General features: G+C 45.0%; 1 protein-coding gene across 1 annotated transcript; it reads right to left on the bottom strand.

The window, feature by feature from the left end:
• Positions 1 to 11,663: 11,663 nt before the first annotated feature.
• Positions 11,664 to 13,091, bottom strand: LOC124982710 (sperm motility kinase Z-like). The gene has a single exon (XM_047549677.1). It carries the CDS (start codon positions 13,089 to 13,091, stop codon positions 11,664 to 11,666), a length of 1,428 nt encoding a protein of 475 aa, XP_047405633.1.
• Between the last annotated feature and the right edge of the window lie 5,120 nt (positions 13,092 to 18,211).

Raw genomic sequence — 18,211 nt, 5'->3', positions numbered from 1 at the left:
GGACCTTCAGCCCATTCCTCTACCTCAGGGCATCTCAGCTGTATGAAACTGGATTCTAAACTTAATTGGTATTGCCAAGTGGGTGTCACAGACCATGGAGAGTATAATCTGATCCAAAAATATCTTAAAAGACATTCTGCAATCACTTCTTAAAACACCCTTTGAAGGGAAAGTTTTGGAAAAGAGACAGATGTGTAAAGAAAAAGTGTTTTAAATAAAAAGGAGAGGTATTGGAAGGAGGATACAGGATACCTTTCCAGAGTTCATAGAAAGCTAGAGAGAACAGGCTAGCTCCAGTGCCCTTAGGGACAGAAGTGGGGAGCCATTCCCCTCCTTCCTCCTCTCTGTACCTTCCCAGTCTTCCACATAGTGGAAGATATGGCCAGAGGACAGGAAGGCCTTATGTGGTATCAACTCGCCAACCCAAGAGGATAGGGCTCTGTAGCTCACATGGCAAGGAATGGTTTTGTGTCCAAGCTGAATCATCAACTGAAACATCCAGAGCAACCAAGGAAGGCAGCACTGGTATCCATCAGGAGCCCAATCTCAGAGTCAGAGGGCTTAGAACCATGGACAAGTCACCTAACCTCTCCATGGCTCAGTTTACTCACCTGTAAAGTAGAGGAAATCATAGTATGTACCTTTTAGAGTTAATAAGGATTAAATAAGTTAAAATGTATATTAACTCAATGAATATCTATAAAGTGATCTGATTAGGGCCTGGTGTACCTTTAATTATTTGATAGGTATTTACTAGTTTTTAAACTGGTAAATGGTTGAATAAACTAGTAGTTTACTAGTTTAGTAAGTAGTTTTTAAACTAGATTCTTTTTTGGTTGTGGTGAACTAAGCCATTCAAAGTGTACATTCATACTTGGAAATTGTCATCATGCTACAAGAATTACCAGGCTTTCGTTCATCAAATGAGCTACAAAATGATATGGATATTTTATCCATTGGGCAGAAAACATGCATTCTGAAACTTATATGTTATAAATTGCATCTAGGCAAAAGCTTTCTTAGGGACTTTTATAAACTTCTTTAATAAAATAACATGTAAGTTACGGTTTGGATATAAGATGTTCCCCAAAAGTTCTTATGCTAATACAGGAATGAAATGATTAGATTATGACAGCTATGTCCTAATTAGTGGATTAATCCATTTGAAGGATTAATCATTTGAAAGAACTACTGCAGTGGGGAGTAATTGTAGGCAGACAAGTTGTGGCTGGAGGACGTGGGTCACTAGGGACATGCCCTAAATGGGTTTATTATTTTCTCTGTGGTCCCTTTCCCCCATATCTTTCTCTTTCTTTCTTTCTCTCTCTCTCTCTCTCTCTCTCTCTCTCTCTCTCTCTCTCTCTCTCTCTCTCTCTCTCTCTCTCTCTCTCTCCGCCCCCCTTCCTGGCTTCTATGAGCTGACAAACTTTCCTCCACTATACCTTTCCGCCATGTTGTCCAAAGAGACCTGGTTATGCCTTGAACTGGTGGCAGATCTTAGCATCATCCACAAGGTGTTGTGTTGGTTCTGCAAGAATGGAGGATTCTGGAGTTAGAGGGTCATGGGGATTTCTACCTAGATTTCAAAGGAAGGTCTGGAAGGTCAGGAAAAACATAGCAGGGTTGGATTCCCTGTGGGCAGCCCATGAGAGGGCAATGCATGAAGCTATGAAGGTTAAGTCAAAACTAGAATGGAGATTACCCAGGGTTAAGAGATGCCAGTAACATAAAACATCAACCAAAGCTAACTTCTGGCTGTGGACAGAGTCAGGCTAGAGGACTACATGGGATGCAACTGACAATGCCATAGGGACAGAGCTACACAGACCTCTGAAGAGAACATCTCATTTTCATGTGCCTAAAATGCTAGACATAAAGTTACAAGATTTGTTTGCCCAGCTGTGTTTCAATCTTGCTTTGGTCCTAACCCTTCTTTCTATAAGCCTATTCTTTCCTGTTGGAATGGGAATGTTGTACATTCTATACTGTATGTAGGTAACTTGCTTTTGATTTCTACAGGGGTTTACAGTCATGAGTCTCAGAAGAGACTTCGTACTTGGACTTTTGGGCACTGATGGACTTTTAACTGTGGGGACTCTCCCAAATGGACTAAATGTATTTTGCATTGTGAGATGGGCATGAGCTTTGGGGGATCAGGTTTCGATATGAGGCAGCCCCCAAAAGCTCCTATATTAATGCAGGAGGTTAGATAATTAGATTATGAGAACTGAAGCCTAATCAATAGATTCAATCATTTGATGGATTAATAGTTAGAAAAAACTACTGTACTGGGTGGGGCCTGTATAGAGGTAGGCCACTGTGGTGGGGAGCGTGTGCACTGGAAGTGTTTGTCTTCCCTATGGCCCCTTCCTGTCCCACTTCTCTGCTTCCTATCTGCCATGAGCTGAGTAGCTTTCCTCCATCGTGCCCTTCTGCCATGATATTCTAACTCACCTTGGGCTCAAAGCAATGAAGTCAGCTGACCATAGTCAGAGACCTCTGAAACCATGAGCAAAAATAAACTTTCCTCCTGTAAGTTGTTCTTGCCAAGTATTCCATCTCACCCCAATTAGAATGGCAATTATCAAGAATACAAGCAACAATAGATGTTGGAGAGGATGTGGGGAAAAAGGTACACTCATACATTGCTGGTGGGGCTGCAAATTAGTGCAGCCACTCTGGAAAGCAGTATGGAGATTCCTCAGAAAGCTTAGAATGGAACCACCATTTGACCCAGCTACCCCACTTCTTGGCCTATACCCAAAGGACTTAAAATCAGCATACTACAGAGATACAGCCACATCAATGTTCATAGCTGCTCAATTCACAATAGCCAGATTGTGGAACCAACCTAGAAGTCCTTCAATTGATGAATGGATAAAAAAAAACTGTGGTATATATATACAATAGAATATTACTCAGCTATAAAGAATAATAAAATTATGGCATTTGCAGGCATATGGATGCAATTGGAGAATATCATGTTAAGTGAGATAAGCCAATCTCAAAAAACCAAAGGACAAATGATCTCGCTGATAAGCGGATGATGATACATAATGGGGGGTGGGATGGGTTAGCGTTAGGGTTAGGGTTAGGGAGGGGGGCAAGAATGGAGGAAGGAAGGACTGTATAGAGGGAAAAGAGGGGTGGGAGGGGTGGGGGGAAGGGAAAAAATAACAGAATGAATCAAACAACATTACCCTATGTAAATTTATGATTACACAAATGGTATGCCTTTACTCCATGTACAAACAGAGAAACAACATGTATCCCATTTGTTTATAATAAAAAAAAAGAGCCAAGAAAAAAAGTATTCTGGTCATAAGAACTAATACAGAAATATGTGTATTCAAGAATTTAAGGTAAATGTACAAACAACACAACTTGAAAAATAAATTTTCCCAGTCATTGCTACTGATAGTCCTTTCTTGAATTTTGTCATTCTTTCTTACCATCCTTTCTCTGTGATGGACATTTTAATCTAATTATAACCATTCTACATACCACCATTTCTCGAAACTCTGTTCCACAGAACATTTGTACATAAGGATGATAATAGATGTTGGATGGATAAAAGATTTCAGGATGAAATAGTTCAAGAAGCATTAAGTTAAACCTCAGAACTCAGAACCCTGGTTCTGATGTGCATTTGTGCAGTCCTGAAAGCCTCTCAAATACATTTGAAATGAAAGTAGGTGTTCCAAAAAACACACTTTGGAAAAATGCTACCCTATAATTTCTTATTCTTTGTATCATACACATTTCTGTAATTTCCATAATCTTCCCTCACATGCTTTTAAATCTCTATATAATAATCCACACATAAGAAGATACACCACAGATTATGTAACATTCTGCCAAGGTCACACATTTAGATTAATTTCAACATTTTGCTAATATAAATAAAGTGGCAACTAACATTTCTTTTGCATCATATATTAAAAAGAAGTGAAAATGTGCTTAGGTTTGATTTCTTAGAACAGATTGCCAAAAGGAGAATTACTGGGTCAAAGGGCATTAACATCTTAAGTTCATGGTACACGGCGCCAATTTGTTTTTCAACAGGTCTGTATCCATTTTCACTAACCAGCAATGTATAATGGTGCCCACACCCATACCCAGAGCAAGGCAAATGGCCAAAAGGCTAAAACTGGAACTGCTGATAGTTACTTTCAGCAGCCTTCATTAGCACCACCTCTGGTAACAGCCTGTACAGCTGTCAGATCTGGTGCCAACTCCTCTACTGTCTTTCTCCTGCATCTCTATCCCCTTGCTCCTGAAGCACCGACTACTAAGTGACTCCAGATTGTGTAGTGTCTAAGCTAATCCCACAGTGTAAAGGACATAACAATATCCCCTCTTGCTAACACCACAGGGCATGAAACAAGGTCCTAATAGATGGCAAGTAATTGTTTAACAACTAGCAATTCAAGGGGAGGAAACAACTCAATATGTATTGCCACTCTCTGTGGTGTAAATACTCTCGCCATGGCTGATTTCAAACTAACAACCTAGTCGCTGAACTATAAGTCACTGAACTTGGACCTGGGAAGAGATGTGCATAGGGGATCTTGTGAGCTAGAGGGGTTGGATCCAGACACCACTGCCTGTTTGTTGGCCCAAAAACAGTTGCTGGTTATGGAATTTCTTTCCTCTCCTCCCTGCATAATTCCCACTCCCATCTGGATTCTCCTGCACATCCATCCACACCCAGGATCCAGGACTGTCTTGCTTCATGCCCTTCCTCTCTGGCTCCTCACCTTCTACTCTACTTTTATATTTACAAAACTCCTGGCCTTCTTCTTTGTCTCCAGTTTCTCACCCATGTACCCATGAATCTGATGACAAATTCAACTTCCATATTGGTAAACCACATTAGATGAGATTTTAAAATCATTCGTATTATCTTTGACTGTTCCAGAACTCTTTTTGCCAAATTTCCTCCCCCATAAGCATACACCCACCTACTGAGGATTGAACAGTCCCTCAATTCTGTGAGCGGTCCCTTGCACTGGCTAGCCCTCCATCCCCAGGACTGGATACAGCTGTCCTCTCTGTGTTCTCAATCAAGTCTGGTCAGAGATGCTTGACCTCCAGATGCAAGACCATCAGACTTCCATGCTGAACTTGTTGGAACATATGGGTGTGCATTCCACCCATTGAACTAGATAATCTGAGCCTTCCTATTCCAAAATTACACCTGGTAGTCCCTCAATCCCCTAGAGAAGATCCAGTGCCACCAAACTATGTCATGAGGAATAAGTGGAGTCTGCCAGTCCTAGTGTAAGGAATCCCAACAAGTCACACTCTCCAGCACAACACACATTATGTCCTGGACAAGGTCCCCCTCATTTCCTCCTACTTATTTTTCTCCCAGAGTCAATACAGACAACCTTTTAGTGCTTAATAGTCAACTTCTACTAGGAAGAGTAACTAGGGTTGCAGAAGAAGGTGCAAGTGTAAAAGAAAAGGCAAAATGAAAAAGAACAAAAGAAGATAAAAGGGGTGACAAAATATATATTCTCCAACATTGAAAGTTCTAGATCCCCCTCAAAAAAAAAAAAATCCAAAAATGATGTCATTTATCTAAAACAGAGAAGCTAATGGGTTACTTTCAAGATGACTACCAGTATCCACATTCCAGCTAAGTGCATTGTTGTCCCCATGCAAATGTGCATGAAATAGTTAACAGTACTATTCCTGAGTTGAAGCGGGGAGGATGCTAACAGTGTTACAAGGAAGCATATGGATCCCCATATTTTTTACCAAAGGCAATCTATTCTAAGCTTGGACTCAATCTGTAAGTTACTCTTCCCCCAAAATGAGTCAAGCTCAAACCTTCACCCTATCACAGTGTAGGGCACTCTGCTGAACACAGGAGCAGCAGGCAGGGAGTAGGCAGTGAGAAACAGAAAGCTAGGATCATTCAAATAGAAATCCCATATTAAGTAAAGCTGGCAGTTGACATTTGGCTGATCGTATTGGAGAAGGCACCCTTCCTAAGGAGCATCACCAGTAAGGATTCTGAAGTAAACCTTGAGGAATTGCATACACAGAGACAGATAACTGTCTGCAGTGGCTAATGAGGACTTTGAAACAAGGAACACAACATCCCCACCCAAACTACAGGGGGCACAAGTACAATACAAAGGCATATGCTATGGTTTGGATCAGTGTCCCACAAAGGCTTATGAGTTGAAGGCTCGGACCCCAGCTCATAGTGCTATTGGAAGGTGGTGGAACCTTTAAAAGGTAGGGCCCAATAGGAAGGAGTCCAGTCATTGGAGGTATGCCCTCAAAGGGAATATTGGGACTCCATCCCCTTCCTGGCTCTTTCTTGGCTTCCCCACTACCATGAGGTGAATAGATTCCTTGCCATTGGCTCCCACCCTCACCACAGGCCCAAAGCAATGCTGCTAACCAAACATGGACTGAGACATCCAAGACTGCGAGCCAAAATAAACCTTTCCTCTGTTTAAGTTGATCTATGTCAAGTATTTCTTACAACAACAGAAAACTGACTAACACAGCACAGGAAGAAAATATAGCATAATCTGGAAGAAGCAAAATACAGAGTAAATCATATCAAAAATTATACCTTCCTCCTCATCCCAACCATACATGGTTTGGTTAATTCCTTAATGAGGATGGATTGTAATTAATATAGGACTGTACACTATAATTATTGCATATAATTATGCTTGAGTTAACAATAGAGTAAATCATATATAGTTTGCTTTCCATGATGTGAGATTTCAATTAATCTTTTTTTAGGGGGCATGGAGGGTACATCATAATGTCCTCCAATAAAGGACACCTCCAGGAATGCATATATCAAATGGATCCCTTTGGATATTTCACTCAAGACTGTAATGCCCAAAATTGCCTAACCTAGCAGCTGCTTCCCTTTCAGAATTCTGCCTTCATCCCTGCCTAGCAGACCAGCCCAGAGAAGCAGCAGCAAAGAGAGATTACTGACTGATCCAGAGCCTGCCTCAGAAGTAAGGTCACCTCTTGGTCCCCTTGTTGCCAGGCTCTCACATGAACTCTACAGAGTATTTCTGGGGGTCCCTGACTTCTCATTGCCAGATGCTGCCAGTCCTTAATCTGATCTTACTCTCTTGTCCCATATTCTCTACCACAAGCCCTGGGACTTTCCTGGGCCATCGCCTTCCACTCCTTCCTAGTTCTCAAAGTATAATCTATGCACCATTAATGGTCATAAAGTTCAATAGAGGAAGGATTACAGGCCTCCAGCTGCTCCAAGATGCAAATCATATGTAGTTAATGAAACTTGAACCAATATTGGATGCAGATTGTTTTGTGAGTGAGTGTGTGTGTGTGTATGTGTGTGTGTGTGTGTGTGTATGAGAGACAGAGAGAGAGAGAGATCTGGTACATTGTCAACAGGAGGATCCTAGAGGGTTTGAGGTTAGAGAAGAGCTATCCACCTTACAGGGGCCTTTTCCCTTGCTTCCCTTGCTTCCCACTCATGCCCTGCACAGTGTTCCTTACATAGGGCCACAGTCACTGCCTTGGAATGACAGTTTCTCCTCCAGGTGCCATTTCATCCCTGGCACAACCCTTCCTCACCCCCGTACCATATTCCCTGGAGTGTCTAGGGGATGGTGGCCTCTCAAGGAGCATAGGGCTTTATCTTAGGTGAGAAGACTCCCTCAACGCTAAATGAATTGATTTATTTTGGAGAAACATAACTTCTCCCCTATTAATTCGATTTGGTTCTTTCCTTCTGCTCTCTAAAATGCTTTACCTGTCCACATCCACTGGACTCCATCAATTGGCTTTCTTGCCCTGAATTCCCCCCTCCCTCCTGGGTTTCCTGCAGCATTGAGTCTGAATGGCTGACTCAATTCTCAAGCCCAGCCCTCTGCAGCTTGTTAGCAACTCAAATAGTGATCCCCCAGCACCTCCCTTCTCCAGAGTTTAAACCCTTGACCTCCTTCCAGAACCACCTCAGCCAGCAGCCTCTTCACAACCCTAGAGGGAGTTGAGGGGGCTGAAAGGGTAGTCAGGGTCCATTGCTCACTTGTATAGCCCCTAGTACCACCACCAGGAGCTCCCAGATCAGGGGCCAGGGATGTACCCCCACCCCCAACCTCCCATCCCCTCAGCCAGCTTTCAAAGGCCACCCTGAGACAGAGTAAGTGACACTAAAAACAGCGAGTCTCCCCCTTACCCACTCCACCCCCTGCCTGCCCACTGATAATAATGGGCCAAGACACTTTTATTATCATTATTAATTAGCACTTTCAAGCAATGGAATTAAATCAATATGGTGGACTGAAACTAATTTTAACAAGCCATTGAGATCAATCATTGGGACTTTTATCTACATAAATGCCACTAAACTCAGCTCGTTAGTGTAACATTAGCTGGAAAGAAAAAGAAGGGAGACTGGCGGGGTTTTAATTAGGAAGACATAAACCGAGCCACAATTTTTCTTCTTTGATTTGCTTTTAATCTCGTCTGCAAAGCTCTTCTGGTGCTGCCCAGACTGATTTTCAGTCTCAGACCACTGGGACAGAAAGGGGAGGGGACAGAGAGAAGAGGTGTGAAGGGCAGGCAGCCAGGAATGCTGCAGATGGCTCCTCCACTGAGCCTACCTCAAGAAGAGGCAGGTCATCACCCTGTGGCAACTATCAACTCTCAGATTCTCCATCAGAGCAGACCACAGCTCCCTCTGTATCCACCATTGCTTATAGTTTTTCATGTCTGCATTATAGGGACATTGTTCTCATTCATTCAACAGATGGCCCTTAATATTTGCCAAATACTCTGGTCACTGTAATAGCGCTTTTAAAAAATAAAAATTATTAAGATGTGGTCCTATCTCCACTAAACCTGCAGTTTGGTCTTAGACTGATAGCCCCTAGAGAGCAAAGACAATAACATTTCTTTGCGTGTGTTCTCCCTGTGTGCTCTTATTAGGAGCCTGGTAAATGTTTAGGATGTGTGTTAATTAGTTTTCTACCACTATAACAAAATACCTGAGGTAATCAACTTATAAAGAGGAAAGGGTTGTTCTGACTCATGGTTTTGGAGGTTCCAGTCTATAATTGGTTGGGCGCACTGCCTTGTACCTATAGCAAGGCAACATCATGGCAGGGGCAGGTGGAAGAGTAAAACCACTCTCCAGCAAGAGAGTGAGAAGGGGGTCAGGGTCCCACAATCCCCTTTGAGGACATGCTCCCAGTGGCCCCACCTCTTAACATTTCCACCATCTCCCAATAGTACCCCCCAAGGAACCAAGCCTTTTAGGGACCCTTATCCAGATCATAGCAGAGTGAGTAAGAACCCGCTTCTACCCTGCTTCACTCTCCTTGACCAGACTTATACACCCTATCATACTAAACCTTCCCTGGCCCTTGGGCACCTAACCCCTACACCTCTGATCATTCCCTCACTCAGTCTAAGAACACCCTTCCAGCCTTCCTCCCTGACACACTATGACTTCTTATTCTCCCAGACCCAGGTTTAAACCACCTCATGGTACCTGGCAGTGTGGGTTCCCCCAGCAACTCATTTCTACTCTGTGACAGTCATCATCATGGAGCACTGTACTCTTCTGTCTAGTCCTCTCTGCCTCAACTAAACTATGAGCAACCCCGGTATCTCCTACAGTGCCTGGCACAGAGCCAACCTCCATTCAGAGTAATACATGAGCATGGAGTCGTCTATGGGTGTCACAGCCTCTCCCTCCCTTGGAACACTCTTGCAGTATTTCTTGCCACTGCTTCCCAACACAAACCCACTGTTCTAGGCATGTGTTGCAAAGGCCATCATCTTCATTCTGGCTCATTCCACTTGTTCTGCTTCCAAAGAGTCTCTCCTTTCCAAATCATACTCTCCTTTTCCAAGCCCATCTCAAGCCCTGCCTCTACTTCCCACCCCCATGCTGAGCTTCCTGATCACATGAACCTTCCCTATTCTCTCTCTAGTTGGCCGCCCAAGCAGATCTTCTCAAAACCAACCTTCTGCTACTAGCTATACACTATGCTGTGACTTTCATGCTGAATTTGGAATAGCAATCTTCCCATATGGCAGTGGCTCTGGGAAGTAAATTATTCTTCAGTGGAGCAGACTGCCTAGGTCAAATTCTAACTCTATTGCTCATTATATGCACTGAATTTGGTAATGACCTAAAATTAACTATATCTCAGTTTCCTCACCTGTAAAATGGGAACCAAATGGTACCTTTATATGGTTCTTCTGGAAATTTACTGGATTAATTCATATAAAGAGCTAAGCATTGTGCACATAGTAGTTGCTCAATATGTTTGATATTATTACCATCATTGTTATAATTGTTACTATTATTATTGCTTGATGTGCTCTGGTTTCATCCCCACCAAACTATTGATTAGAATTTGGTTTTTCTACAAAAAGATGTCCCACCTGATCTATTAGCAATCTACTTATTAGATATGCTTCTGTGTGAATTAATAAATTGACCTTCTAGATTCTATCATTCTCTTAAAAGTTGGGCTAGAGTAAATCAATGTGTAAGACCTGTCCACCCCTATATAGAATAGCAGTCAAATTCACAAGGCCAAGGTCCTTGATGTTGGTGACCACACTAAGCTATCAACTTGGGGCTCTGTCTGCAGACTCAGCAAGGTTTCATGGGCTACATGTACTTTGCATTCATTGTTTGACTTCTTTAAGAAAATTACTTAAAATCTACAAGGCTTCATTTTCTCATCTGTAAAATACGGAAGATGGATGCATCAAAAAACCTGCATCAAACAGGTTCCTGAAAGGATTGGATGGGAAAATGAATGGGAAGTTCTTGAACATGGCTTGCACAGTAGATGCTCACTAATGGTGAACTGCAAGACCTATTAGGAATTGTTATACCTCCCCATATTCTTCAGGTTTACTAAAATTTAAACAATACTTTAAATTTATAACGCCTTTGTACTAAGTATTATCTACTTCTCATGTCAACCACTCCCACCTAACAGAGAAAGTGGGAATAAACTAAATCACTTGCTTCAACGGAGGATTCCAGAGAAAAAGAGTGCAGACAGAGATTAAGGTCAGGTAAAAATTTTTGGTTAGACAGCATTCAAAAGTTCTGGAGATGTATTGTGCAACATGGGGACTGTAATTAAAAATGTATCATGAAAAATAGCTGAGAGTAGATCTTCATTGTTCCATATATACACACACAACTATATAGGTGGTAGTTGTGTTAATTAGATAGATTATGGTCATCATTTCACTGTGCACATACTATAACAAAACATCACATCGTATGCATAAATACATGCAATTCTTTATTTTGGGATCTTCAGAATACCAATTTTCTTCTAAAGTTTTTGAGAAAGAAATTCAACAAGAAAAGCCTCTGCTCTTCCAGAAACATGGGGGAAAGGACGGAGAAGGGCGGTGCAGGGGCAAAAGTCCCAGGAACAATCAGTCTCTGGTGTCTCTCACAGGTGGGGCAGCAGAGGAGACTCCTGTTGTCCAGGTGGATCCACAGGTGCCTCTGGCTGCGCCTGGTGCAAAGAAGCTGGAGCCAGTTGGCGCAGCTGTTGGGAGTCCACGGGAGCCAGGCCCAGGCCCTGGCCCTAAGGTCTGGATGCGGAGAGCACAGTGGCGTCCGACTGCCAGTAGGGTGGGTGTGACACCGCTTTCCATCACAGGGGAGCCACTCTCGCTCCGCCTCGGCCACGTTTCTGCTCTCGGGTCCCGGGAGTGCCTTCTTCGCTGCCACAGGCCTCGCAGCAACACAGCTGGAGGAAGCAGGTGGCAAGCCTCCTAGCCACCCGCTTCCAGGCCTTGGGCTGCTCTGTGGAGGTATCTTCACGGGAATGACTGGGCTTCTGGGGCGCAGGGGCAGGTGCAGGGGTTCTCTGGAGCAGCCAGCGGAGATCGGTGGCAGCCAGGCTGGCCCTTCTGAGGTCCGTGTGCCCTGTGTGCTGGGCCTCCTCAGGAAGTCGATGGTCGCGGGACGAGGGGCAGGCGCGAAGGGCAAGCTCGCTGGTGCTCCTCCTTGGGAGGACGGAGCCATTGGAAGGATGTTCCTGTTGCGCGGGCCTCCCCTTGGACTCGCAGCCCGCCCCCTGACTCAGCTGGTGCCTAAGGATCAGGTAGGCGGCCGCCGCATCATCAAACTTGCCCCTCGTCAGAGACACCCAGGTCTCGTAGGGGTCGTGACCCAAGTCCAACAGGGCTGCCATTATGGCGGGGTCTGGGCGTTTGTGGGGTGGCTCCCCATCCAGACGGGGGGCGGCCTCCTCACCCTCCCTCAGCCACCGGTGCTGGAGGACTTGCTCTACCGTCGGGCGCCGCGTCGGGTCCATGCTCAGCATGCTACAGATGAGCCTGCGTGCTTGGGGAGGAACGCGGTCAGGGATGTGATACCTTCCCTCCAGGATCCGCCTCACCATCCCCGAGCACAAGAGCGCCCTGAAGGGGCACCTTCCAGTCAACATATAAAACAGGATCACGCCCAGACTCCACACGTCCGCCGGGGGGCCCTCGTATTCTCGACTCAGGAGGATTTCGGGAGCAAGGTAGGCCAGGGTGCCCCAGCACCTGCGCAGCTTCTGCCCAGGCCTCACCCTCAGGCTGAGGCCAAAGTCGATGAGCTTGCAGTTGCCCCCCGCATCCACCACCACGTTGGGCAACTTCAGGTCCAGGTGCACGACGCCCTGGCCGTGGCAGTAGCCCACCGCCCCCGCGATCTGCCGGAACACCCTCCGCGCCTCCTCCTGCTGCATGCCCCCGGGCGGCAAGTGCTTGAGCGCCTGGCCCCCGACCGCGTGCTCCATCACCAGGTACACGTAGTCACGGGTTTCGATCACCTGAAATAGCTGGATCACGTTGGGGTGTTCCAGCGACTTCATCACCCTGGCTTCCGAGAGGGCCACCTTCCCCTTTACCTTCGGCAGCACCTTCACTGCAACCTCAGCCCCAGTGAGGAGATGGCGGGCTACCTGCACCTCGGCGCTCCCACCACGCCCGATGGGCCTCAGGACCTCATAGCGGTCCCGGAAGGCCGTCTCTTCGCAGGAGCACGGCCCCCGCAACTCTACACTAGTCTGTCTACTCTGCCTACGCATCCTGAGCAGGAACCCCAACTAAGGATGCTACCTAAAAAGAAAAATAAATAACAAACCAAAACAACAAACCAAAATCAACAACAAAACAAAACAAAACAAAAAAGCCCAAATCAAAGAAACCAATATGCAAACACCACAACCACCAACCGCCAACCACTGAACACTCTAACTATCTGGGAGTCCGACAGGTCACCACCAAGAGCTTCCTGTACTTAATGGACAAAAATCCAACTGCGGCCACCCTCTTATATACCAGGTGTTCCAGGTTCCCTCACAATGGCTCCTTGTGAGGTCAGAGAACAAATGGCCCAGTCATGGGTGGACAAAACCCCCAGTGGTCACCTCACTGTTGGGCCCCCAGGACCTTGCCCACTGTCAAAAAACAATAAGAATGAACTCTGGAAGCTTTTTGCTTTGGGGTAGTGGAGACCACTGTTTGCTTTTTGAGAAGTTAACATTCGTACAATGCTTTCATGATCTTTTCATCTGACGTTTAGAAATCTCAAATAACATTGGGCTTTCGAAGACCTCAACCTGCCTATACTCAAGGTACCCCATCCTCTTTTCTTCCAACTCCAAATCATTGGTACCAGAAGGACAGTAGCAGCTCACTCACATGGCGACACCTTGCCAAAATGTATACTGTGGAGCGTGCTACTAACGCCTCACGCCCGTGAGGGGGAAAAAGGGCTCATCCCAATTTCCCCCTACAGCACTCCATGCATGTGCGAGTAGAATCCCTGCAACCCAAAATGCAGTGGGTTGACACATTCAAAGTCATAAAGGAGAAAATATGAAGCCAACAATGCTGGAACCATCCAAAGTGTCCTTCCCTTAGGTGGAAGACATGGATGAGACCAGGTCTGCCCCCCGTTACTATAACAAAAGACCTCCCACTGGGTAATATATATTGACAGAAGTTAACTTCTCCCAGTCACTTTGACTGGCAAGATCAAGGCCAACAAACTCCGCTGCCCTGTCCTCGCATGATGGAAGGGGCAGGAAGGTGAAACTCATTCTCTCCTGAACCTCCTTTCACCACCCAACATCCTGCCTACTAAACCCAGGGTCTCCCACATTGTAGGAAAGCACTCGCCCACTGAGGTACATCCCCAGCATTTTGAGAGGAGGTCTCACTGATGTGCTGAGGCTGGGCCTGGGTGTATGATCCTCTCCCTCAGGGTCCCTGCTAGATGGGCTTGCAGCCTGCTACGTACAGTGTGCATAGGCAGAATCCCTCCCAAAGCTTCTGTGTTAGTACAGGAGCATTCTGAGGTCGAATGATGAAAGCTCTAACCCAATGAAGACCCTCCTGTTTCAATGGAAGTTCCAGGTGGTTACCTGGAAAGTGTGACAGAGTGTGACTGGAGGAGGTGTGTCAATGAATGGTCATGCCCCGGAGGGGTGCTTCTGCTCTCTGGACTCAAGCTCTCTGCTTAGAGCTTTCGGGCAGGAAACAGTTCTCCTCTGCTGGGCCCCTTTCCCATGGTGTGCTGCCTCATCTTTAGTCCACAGGGATGCCATAGGCCATGTCTGGACTCAGACTTCTGAGATCATGACCCTGAATCACATTCTCCTTCTCTAGGTTCTGCTTTTCAGGTGGTGGGTGTACTATCAGCGGCTGACAAATTTAACCAACAATCACTTGGTACTGAGAACTCGATTTTGTGTTGCTCCTGTGCCCAGATCTCTGTGACTCTGAATTTAAAGGCATGAACTACTTAATCTGGTGGAGGGAATTGCAGGATGGCACAGCATTCAGTCACTGGCAAGGCTATTACCGGCAGCCTTTGGCCTGGTTTGCTGTGAGAATGGGGAGCACCGTCAAAGCCAAAGCACTTTAAAAGTTTTCAGCTGAGCCAGAAAAGTGCACGTATACATGTGGATAAGGAAGACAAGCTTCTTAAAGAGATTGCAGCCTTTAAAGAGATACTAAGTACTTTGTATGGACACACTAGGAAAGATGCCTTGAAGGCATCTCAGCTAGGTATAATCCCACACCAACCAGGGGTTCCAGGGTACAGAAGTGAATATTTCTCGAGAGAGACAGCACAGGACACTGCTGGTGCAGGGACGCTTCCAGATTGTTTCACCATGCTGAGCTGGGCCGGCCCTCAGAGGCCACTTCTGCCTTCATTCCATCCTATGACACTGCATGCACAACACATGAACACATACACATGGTACAGGGTGACATTGCTAAGTGAGGGGTTCAGAATGCAGTGCTGTAGGAGGAGTAATATCTCTGCCTTACTGACAAGGTTCACATCATAGTGTTCTCTCTCTCTCTCATTAAACAGTCTGCCTCACAGGATTGCTGGTCAGAGATACATGGAGGAACTCCAGGTATGTCACAAGTCTAATCCTCAGACCCCATTTTCAGTTCATAGATGAAATCCTGAGGTGAAATCTGTTGGCTGATTTTAACACTTCCTGTCTTAGAAGCAGTATTAATGTACTGCATCACCATAACTTTTTTGATACTGAAGTTCTTTTCCCACCTTTTTATCTTCATTTAAATTCATATCTTCCATCATCTTTTCAAACAGCTGTAGGATTTCATTCTCTGACAGTGGCTCTGGGAGGTTACCATGATTATCTGAAGGTGTTGATGAGTGATCATGGCCTGCAAACACAGGAGTTCGCTCTTTCTTACTCCCCAGAATTCTTATGCTGGCAAATTTCTCCAGTATATCATCCGCCAGTGTCCTAATATTTAAATGAAATTTGGGGCATTTCTCCCCAGGCTCCTCCCAGCTGTGGGGCAAGGGAGGGTGCTGGGGGCCCTTCTTGTACTGCATCTTGCTCTCCTGGCAGTTGCCAAGTGAGGCAGTGGAGGGATAGGGGGACCCAGTGGCAGAGTTATGGGCTGGGTAGTGCAGCCACGGACTGGTGCCACTCCATCTTTCCCCACAGCACCGAGACCAAAAAGGCAATCCTGAATCCTCAAGCCACAATCAGAGCCCAGAGATTTGGATGGGATCACCTTCCTGGTTCAGTCACCCACACCATTAACCCAGCCCAGCCCAACTGCTGCCGAACTGGCCTGCGCCAACACATCCCAATATATGCAATTTTTATTCATCAATTATACTTCAATAAGGCTAAAAAATAAAGTCACTTTCTTAAGATCACATGGTATGTAAATTACAAAGTTAGGTTTCAAACAAGGGCTTCTCTCAGAATCTAGTAATAAAATACAACAATAAGAACTTTAGTGTCTTATTTAATTACACTTTAAAACTATTGTGAAATTTTGGCATTACTCTAGAGTCCCTTCCATGTCCTTCCATCTGTGGCTCTATTAGTCATACAAATAAGTCCAAGGTTTTGAAGCCTTGGATCATAAACTAACCACTTCCTCTATGACTGTCTGCTCTGGGCCGTGAGTCTGAGAACTGATAGTCTTCCACATCCTTTGGGCCTTTTTTGCTGGATGCCTTGCCCTGGGGGTGATCCATCACTGTGGCATCTCCTAAAAGACAGGAGGAACAGGTGGTGTTGGGACAGACCAGCTGTAGCACCAAAGGTAGCAAAGGATGCCTCCCTTTGTTGTAATGGCTGCCTGTCCATTCTTATGTTATTAGACAAGTTCACAAGTCACAGAAGCTGGGAAAAAATACATTTTCTTCACAGTCACAGATCTGGTTGACTGCTATGCTGTGAAGCAGCTCAGAGTAGACTCTTACCTGTCTGAAGAGTCTCCACATCTGGTTCCCCACAAAACAAGGTGGAAAGCTAGAGGCCTTGATGGCAGAAGCCCTGAGGCAGGTTGAACTGTGCCACTTCCCCTGCACTGTGAGCGGTACACAACTGAGTTTCATGGACAACTTTGCTATATTTGTACTTAGAAGTGGACAATTTGAATGCCTTCAATTTTTTTTTTTTTTTTTTTTTTTTTTTTTTGTACCAGGTGCACTCAACCACTGAGCCACATCCCAGCCCTATTTTGTTTTTTATTTAGAGACAGGGTCTCACTAAACTGCTTAGCACCTCACTGTTGCTGAGGCTAGCTTTGAACTTGAGATTCTCCCAACAGGAGGATTACAGGTGTGCAACACCACACTTGGCATGCCTTCAAATCCCAAACCACACCTCACCATCTCCCTGCCCCCAACAAAAATATTCAAAACTTCCTCCCATCCAAAAATGACACCATCAATTCTCAAAGTCTCCCAGACTCAAGACCCTGCCATTGTTTCTCAATTCCTTCATCATAAATCTCCAAATTCAGAGTATCAGTATCAGGTGTAGGTATTGACTTGGTACTAAGTATAGACTTTGGTAATGACCCTTCTTATGTCTGATTTGGAAATCTGTGGCAGTTCCCAAATTTGTCTCCCCAGTGATAGAGTCCTCCTTCATCAGTTCTAAATCAGGAAACTGTTAGTCAACTTTCTGTCACTATAACAAAATACATGACATAATTAACTTATAAAGAGAAAAGGTTTATTTTGGCTCATGGGTTTAGAGGTTCCAATCCATAGTTGGACAGACCATTGCTTTTGTACCTTTAGTGGGACTTTCCATTAGGCCCTGCCTCCAAAAAGTTATACCACCTGCCATTAGAGCCATCTTAGGACCAGGCTTTTACATAAGTACCTCTGGGGGACTTTCCATATCCAAACTGTAGCATGTTCTGCTGTTTTTTTACTGTATTCATTTTGGATGCTGGGGATTGAACCCAAGTTCTCAAACTGACTAGGTAAGTACTCTATCACTGACCTACACTCTCAGCCTCATATTCTGATTCTTAAATTAGGTAAGAGTACACAAATGTTTGTTTTGTTGTTTATACCTTCTATTTACAGATACATATATTTGAATAAAATATTTCATTATAAGATTTTCAATATTAGAAAGGGTCTGTAGTATCCTCATATAGCCCCATCAAGTTTAAACTCATTACCCTGTCATTTTATGCCCTCCCCCAACCAGCCACAGTTTCTCTGTCATTACTACCCAACGTGGTTCCTTCTTCTGCTGGGTATTTTCTACTGCCATCCCTCTACTCTGCATTACCATTACCACTACTAAACTCATGCACACTTCCAAGATTTTGTTCATTCTGCCCCTCCCCCTATGTCTTTCCTTCTATCTATAGTGCAAACTCTATTGTC

Source organism: Sciurus carolinensis, chromosome 4 (genome assembly GCF_902686445.1).
Source record: "Sciurus carolinensis chromosome 4, mSciCar1.2, whole genome shotgun sequence".
Lineage (NCBI taxonomy): Eukaryota > Metazoa > Chordata > Mammalia > Rodentia > Sciuridae > Sciurus > Sciurus carolinensis.
Note: the sequence above shows the minus strand (reverse complement) of the source record. Positions and strands in the feature narration are given on the sequence as shown.